Source organism: Penaeus vannamei, chromosome 12 (assembly GCF_042767895.1).
Source record: "Penaeus vannamei isolate JL-2024 chromosome 12, ASM4276789v1, whole genome shotgun sequence".
NCBI lineage: Eukaryota > Metazoa > Arthropoda > Malacostraca > Decapoda > Penaeidae > Penaeus > Penaeus vannamei.
The window spans coordinates 31,558,400-31,565,899 of NC_091560.1; the positions used below are offsets into that span (position 1 = coordinate 31,558,400).

The window sequence follows — 7,500 nt, forward strand, 5'->3', positions numbered from 1 at the left end:
TAGTAAATCTTATGACCACATTTTTCCTTGAAATAGCGGGAAAACTTTTTTTTTACTAATGCTTTCAATATTGACACTGTTATTTTTGTTCTAAACATTACAATTACTTTATTGTTATCGACATTACTAACAGCATTATTAAATGCTAGAAAATATTATCGAGAATCAAAGAGAAGGATAAACAGGTGGGACAGGTAGTTATTGTTATTGGCCCATTGATGACTTTGTGCTTGCGGAGCAATCTATATGTAAAAAACAATTACTAAATTAAACACACAGTGGGCATGGTATGTACACACATGCCATCCCCGGCAGCAAGTGGTTAAGTTTTCTACATACATGCAGGATATATTTTGGTGTAAATGTGCTGAAATGTAATATGGGACAAATGTAACTGGATTTCATTGACTATTTTCCATTATCAACAGGAACCAGACTTATTGGTGGAAATGTGTAATGATATACGAAGTCAAGAAATAAACCAGTACTCCCTAGAAGTTGCTCTGGAATGTGCTCTGGGAGAACACCGAGAGGAGTTGGCCTGGGCACTGATCAGAGCTCTGAAAACTGTGGGGAATCCCGTGAGACAGCATTATTTCTGGCCTCTTCTTCATTACAATGCTCTTACTAGCAATTCTTCAAGTAAGCTGAACATAACATGAATGCAATAAAGTTGAAAAAATCATAAGTCTCAGTGAAATGGAACACAATAAATTCTTAACTTTTTAAGGAAAAAAGTATTTCTCCTCTTCTGATGATAAAACCAAAATGAACCAATGTAGTTATGTTCTATTTCACCCCTTGTTACTTTGGGGGTTGGTCATCTAGTATCTTTAAGAATGTATATTTTCAGTGGTTGTGTTAACTTGGCTCTGCAAACTACATTGAATTTAGATTTGTACAAAGAGAGCAGTGATATTATTGAGAAGTAGAAATTTTCATACTGTCTTTCAGGAATATGTTTCTAAAATTTTCAGTACATCAAAGCAGTACATTGCTTGTTCTTAATACACATATCTGTTTCTACAAGTAATGCCTCAGAATCCAAATGCATTTAGATCAAAATAAAACCCTGAATGTTCTTTTGAATAAATGAGATAAATACAAAAAACTCTATCCAGATGTATTCCACAGAGTTGCTTGGGTGTGTCAAAGAAATGGTGAAATTGGATATTACACCAGACCTGGAGACTCTTCGTGATCACGTGATACCAGGTCTCATTATTAACCACCCTATGTTAACGCTAGAAATGCTTCAAGGAGCTGGCTTAACAATCTCTCAGGCAGCCACACCTATACTCATTATCCTCATTCAGAATAAGATGTTAGACCAGTGTTTTGAGTTTGGTAAGTTAGAATGTGCAGTATGTTTTTTCTTTCTTTCTTTTTTTAATAATTTGTAATAAATTTAGTGCAACTACTTAGTTGTATCTGAGATGACTTTCAATTTCTGAATTTCTGTTTCTCAGTATGAGATGTTGTGCCTTGAATATAACTTGGGCTATACAGAAATATAACAGTAGTAACCTGTAAAAGAAAAAGTCATTGTTAAACACAAATTCTAAAGGCAGTACAATTTTGCATGTTATCTTTTCCACACAAGTATTTTCAAAGGATCATGTTATCTCTAGAATATTTGAATGTAAATGTGAACGTTGTCATTCCCAGTTAGAGAAGTGAAGCTGTTATCCCTGCGAGACATCATTGCCCCGTTGGCATCAATCTGGGCAGTCAGTCCTCAAAGGGTTATATCTCTTTTGGGCATCCTAATAGATATGAATAGAGCAGTAAGTTTTGTCAAATGTAAAATTGTTCTTTATGAGGATTTCATTATGTTTTGTTATATTTATGTGTTTCATATTATTAATATTATGTAGGTTTCACATATGAGGTCAGACAAAGACAAATATCTTCGGTTTTCTGAATTTTGTTTCAGGGATTTTAAACATGAAGCTTCTTATCATAATTTTTTCTTTTTCCTTTTTCACTCCATTAGACTCTTAATGAGGGAGAGCTGGAGCCAGATTGGGGTGGGCAGTTTGTCTTAGACTTGTTGAATTCAAGAGCTGGGCTGAGTGTCAGTCAGATTCGCCCTCTATTTGGGGTAAGGTTGTGTAGAAATATTTTAATGTATATTTGCTTGGAATATATGAATCAGTAAAAATGAATGTAACCTCTTGGATACAAAATTATAATTTCACTATAGTTCACCAATTAATCTGCCTCTGCTTTCAGGAATTACACAAGCACAAGATCAAGATTTCTGAAAGTGCAATGGATATTTTGATGACCAGGGCCAACAAGGTAATCCAGCAAGCCATTCGGGACAATGTCAAACTTGTTTTTGATCCTTCTATAGGGCAGCCACCGAAGGAAGAAGAGTACAACCTCCTTCCGCATCCTGTGAGTGAGAAAATGAAAAGTTTTGTTTGAATGAATATTGCATAATTTAGCCTGTTAAAATTATGCTTGATTTTCTTTCTTTTTATGATTATATATTATTGTGTAAAGAGATTTTTTTTTTAGATAATTACCTTTTGTGATCCACTGAGTTATAAGTTAGATCATAATGGGAAAAGTGCTACATGCTTGTAAACTTCAGATATTATAGAAATTATAAGATGATGGATATATCAAACCCTAAAGTCTGAGGACACTGAATGTATTTGGACTTTTGATGTTTGATCTCAGTTGAGCATGGCCTCAAAGACTTGGGAAGAGTTTTACTACTTTTTTCTCACACTCTCTTTCCTGCCTTTTTCTCAATAAGTTGGAGGTAGAGAGTTTGAAAATGTAATTAAGGCTATGGTATTGCAATCTGTAGGAGTTAACAGTAGAGTGAAAGTAGTCTAATTATTTTCCAGTTGATTTGTCATCCATATTTTGTGGATTATGGCTCAGTGAATGACATTTTTATTATGTATTTATTTTTTTACAGAACAAAATGAATGTAGAGGAACTGGAGTGTCATCTTGTGGAGTTGCGTGCCAAAGGCCTGAATTCAAGAGGAACTTTGCGAAGACTGCTCCTCATGCATGCTTCGAATAACAATACTCAACGTGTTCTTGCACTCATTAAGGTAGTACTGTGAGCTATACTCTGAGTTGTGTATATAAAGATTAGTTGTTGTTTTTTGTGTGAAGAATCACTGCTGTCTGTGTCGGATGCATGTTGATAATTATTCATGATGATTTTATTCTTGACTGCTGGAATATGAGTAAGATTTAGGATTGGAGAAAAGCAGAAAGTCAATAGTCTTCAACTTCAAGAACAAAGTTTTGTTTTCTAATGAATTGTACATATATTTATAAAAAAAAAAGAGGATAGTAGTTAATGTGGAAGCACCTGAAGTGAATAGAGAAAACACTTTCCATAAAGTGTTAAGAGATTTGACACAAGGCAGATTTTTTCTTCTTCTTCAAGGAAGCAGAAGCAGATGAATTTAGTCTCAGTGGTGGCATGATGTCCAGTATCATGACTACTTTGGATGACAGTGGTAATGCAGACAGTGCTTTGGCTGTGTATAATGAACTGCAAACAAAATACCCCTCGTTTAACGTGGACGCTTACAAGGTTATTGATTTGTGCACACTCTTAGTGAAAAAGAAGAGAACAGAAGGTAGGTGATTGTGTAGTTGTGTGGTTATTAGTTTGTGCTGATATTGATGATTCATAAATATCATTAAATTTTACCGGCTCTGGTTGCCACTCACTAATCCAGCAAACTTGGGATCTGGACAGTTGCTGGAGTAGTGGATCTTTCTTATCTATGAAATGTAGGGTAAAAATGACAACATAATGTCTATATTGCACTATGCTATTGATACCACTATATTTCCAGTGGTATAAATCTGTCTGACTCTAAGTATTGATAGTCAACCGTTTAATGTTTTGCTCTTATTTGATTTATGTGCTAGTCTCTTAGGAGGCATATTAAGGGTAGAATGTAAATGAAGCAAGATAATATAGGATCCAAGAAGCCATCAGGCAAACTCTTAACTGCCAGATACTAGATTAGTGAAGTTCATCCACCACTATAATTTTTTGTTGGCTTCATCTTTGTTCATAAATGCATTAATATGAAACTTGCATTTTCTATATAGATAGTGTACAATATAAACGCAACTCTTAATGTTACCCAACATTGATTTCAGATGCAGTTGATATCCTGAATAAATATCTAGAAGACTCTTCAAAACCACATGCTAAAAAGGCTATCAAAAGAAATTGCTGGAATCTTTTAACGGCAGCAGCAGAAAATCAGGATCATAAATTTACAAAAATGATATTTGATATTCTTCAGACAAATAATGTAATAGATATAGATACAGTTATAGCAGGACCATTGATAAAAGCAAGACTTAATAGGTAAGTAGAGTAAGTGGTAATCCTCTGCAAGTTAATGATGAAACATGTCTGAACTACAATGAATGAAATCCCTCTTATAGGCTTAATTAGGCCTAGTACTATCTTTATTATATTGAATTATGACTCGGTAGTATCTCTGCTAGAAAGCCAAACACACATTATATGTGCAAGGTTGACCAATAGTCCTAAAACATAATGCCATGAACCCTGTGGAAGTTAGTCTTTACTTTTGTATCTAACCCCTCTACATCTTCAATCAAATGATAAAAAAATATTCTTGAAGTAAATGTAAAAATTGAAAAAAGGGTGTGGCTTTATTATTATCTTTTTAATGGACAAAGGATTCTGTATAACATACACTCATATATAGCATCATAAAATACAGTGGTCTTTAGAGAAATTTCTACTTTTTCTTCCTAGCTCATGCCCCCTGGAAATCATTTTTATCCCAAACTTTAGGCAACAATAATGGCAAAAGAAAAGGATGGTGCATATACAAAATTTTAGATGTATAGGAAAATAATGAGAGTAAAAATCAATTAGAATTCATTTGATAGCTCTTTCAGTTCCACATTGCAAAATTGTTATGCACTCATTATTATTAAGCAAATTTTCATGAATGTGTAGATGTTATTTTTTTGTCTTTATATATTTTTTTCTTTTATTTTATTTTCTTCTTTCTTTGTTTTTTTATATATATATATACAGAGCTTTTTGCCACACAATTTAATTCCATGTTTAAGTCACATTGTTTGATATTTTTTAATTTATATTTTATTCTATAGAAAGAGATGTTAGAATATGTTTGTCTTTGCCATCATGCAGTGGAATGTCAGTGGCATATAAAACAAACAGAGAGAAGGACCACATGCAATTAATGGTAGTTTAGTTTGTTCATTATTGAAGATATTATCTTTTTTATCCCATCTTTCTTTGTTTTATCCTCTTGTGTAATTACATCCAGATTTTAAGCAGAGAAATATGTGTATATATTTGTGTTATGTTTTTTGTTGGTTTCTATTCCCATGTGAACCATTATTATCTGATGTATTAATTCAGATTAATTCATATAAGTATGACATAATTTTGTCATGTATGTTAGCAATACAAAGAGTAAATTGGTCTTACAGCCCAGTGTTCATTGAATTTCAGTGGTGATTTGGCAGGGGCAGTCAAAGAGGCTGAATCAGTCTTTAAACAGTACAAGTGTTTACCGATGAGAATTGAAATTCTCGTCCAGTTGATTCTCCATTCAAAGCAAGGTGGTACAAGGTATGTGATTTTTAGTATTATCTTTAAATAGGATGGTGCTTGGGTTTGTTGATGCAAATATTTTCCTTTTTCTTCTCTTTCTTCAATAGAAAAAAAGAAAAAAGTCTGTTCTTAGGCTGAAGTTAAATCACTTCACAGTCTTTTATTTGCTAGGTCAGTGTCAGTGATCTAGATGCTAAGTCATGGATGACCAGCATAGAGGCATTGTTGGTCAAAGGATATTTTATATATCATTAATGAATATTTGACTTTCCCCATAAGGCTTAAACCCAAAGAATGACTGAATTCTGTAAAAATCCTGATACCAGTTTTTTATTACCTCATGAATGAGAAGGAATATCTTTACAATACAAGAGATGTATTTAACTAGTTTCAAATATATCTTACTTAGCATATATATATATATATATATATATATATATATATATATATATATATATATATATATATATATATATATATATATATATATATATATATCATACCTTTTCTATGACAGTTTGTTTCAAAGGAAATGTTTGATTAATTAAATTTTTAAAGAATTTGGTAAAATATAGTAATTCCTCACATAGCATCATCATCATCATCTGCCGATGACAAGGGCACATAGCCATATCCACCCTTCATTTCCATCTCTTTGGGTCCCTCATGGCGAACTACCAGGCAGGGACTCAGCCCATCCCAAGCTCCTCTTGTTGCATGTGAAATATAGATTAAAATCATAATGTTCCATGTAAAGAGACAAAGCACAAAATCATCTCAATTCCACAGTGTCATCATTTAACTAAATTCTCAACTCCCATGCTTCCAGCTCGAAGGAACATGAGAAACTTCTGCAGTTCATGTTGGACATAATTGTCTTATCAAGGGGTTCTCTTCAAGCTCACCATGACCTGCTGTTTGCTTGTTTGGAAGCTGGACAACCATCTGATGCTAAGAAAGTGCTACAGGTATGCTAAATCAATTTGAGATTAGGAAGGAAGTAAAAGAAATTTGTAATATAGGTATCAATCATTATGGAAGGTTGTTTGTAGATTTGCTAGTTATACTTACATGAATGATAACTGACTTTTGATTTGAATTACATTAAATATTTCAAATGCACATGCACTCATTTTCTCACATTTACATACTTTTATCCTTAAAAGTAGACATATAATCAGATGATCATTATATATCAGTAGTATCACATAAAAGATAAAGAATAAAGGAAATTAGTCGCCAGAACCCCCAATTTAGTATCTTGATTTGCCAGTGGCAATTTTCCATCTTTCTGATATGGGAAGTATTCACTTGTAATTTTTTAATCATGAACTCTGAGAATTAATAATAAACATGACATCTCTTCTTGCTCCAGAACATGGGTAGAAATGTGGACATGAGATTAGTGGAACGCCAATGTGACAGATATGCCAAGACAGAAAAGGATGAACCTCTTTTGCATTTCCTTACGGCATGTCGAGGAACTAATACCATTGACCAGTACAAAATCTACAAAGCTCTCCTCAATCTGTACTGTAAGTATTGTCATGTTTATAAGCTTCAGAGGTGAAATCTATTATATCATTTTTTAATACTGTACTGAAAGTAATATTTGTAAATGGTAAGTACTAGATTAATTTATACCATGAAATTAGTCATTAAAACTGATAACATTACATAAGCATTAACAATTCAAGTAATTCCTCATTATCTACAAATCTGCAAACCCTGCAGTTAATGTTAACCTCTTTCAGAGAATGATAACTGACCAACTCTTACTTGCTGAAGATATCACCTGATTGGTCTGCCATGGTTTCCCACTCATCTTTATATGGCAGTATTGTCTAGCACAAATTATAAGCAAAATATTGCCTGATC

General features: G+C 33.1%; 1 protein-coding gene across 1 annotated transcript in view; it reads left to right on the top strand.

Annotated features, from left to right (window-relative positions):
• LOC113802548 (uncharacterized) overlaps window positions 1-7,500 on the top strand; it is a 34,270-nt gene that overhangs the window by 25,345 nt on the left and 1,425 nt on the right. Inside the window, exons 15-25 of the mRNA XM_070127694.1 lie at window positions 429-642; window positions 1,135-1,347; window positions 1,669-1,787; window positions 1,997-2,104; window positions 2,236-2,403; window positions 2,939-3,079; window positions 3,424-3,619; window positions 4,155-4,368; window positions 5,521-5,640; window positions 6,452-6,590; window positions 6,998-7,157. Coding sequence (XP_069983795.1) covers window positions 429-642; window positions 1,135-1,347; window positions 1,669-1,787; window positions 1,997-2,104; window positions 2,236-2,403; window positions 2,939-3,079; window positions 3,424-3,619; window positions 4,155-4,368; window positions 5,521-5,640; window positions 6,452-6,590; window positions 6,998-7,157 — 1,792 coding nt within the window. The remainder of the gene's footprint in view (window positions 1-428; window positions 643-1,134; window positions 1,348-1,668; window positions 1,788-1,996; window positions 2,105-2,235; window positions 2,404-2,938; window positions 3,080-3,423; window positions 3,620-4,154; window positions 4,369-5,520; window positions 5,641-6,451; window positions 6,591-6,997; window positions 7,158-7,500) is intronic.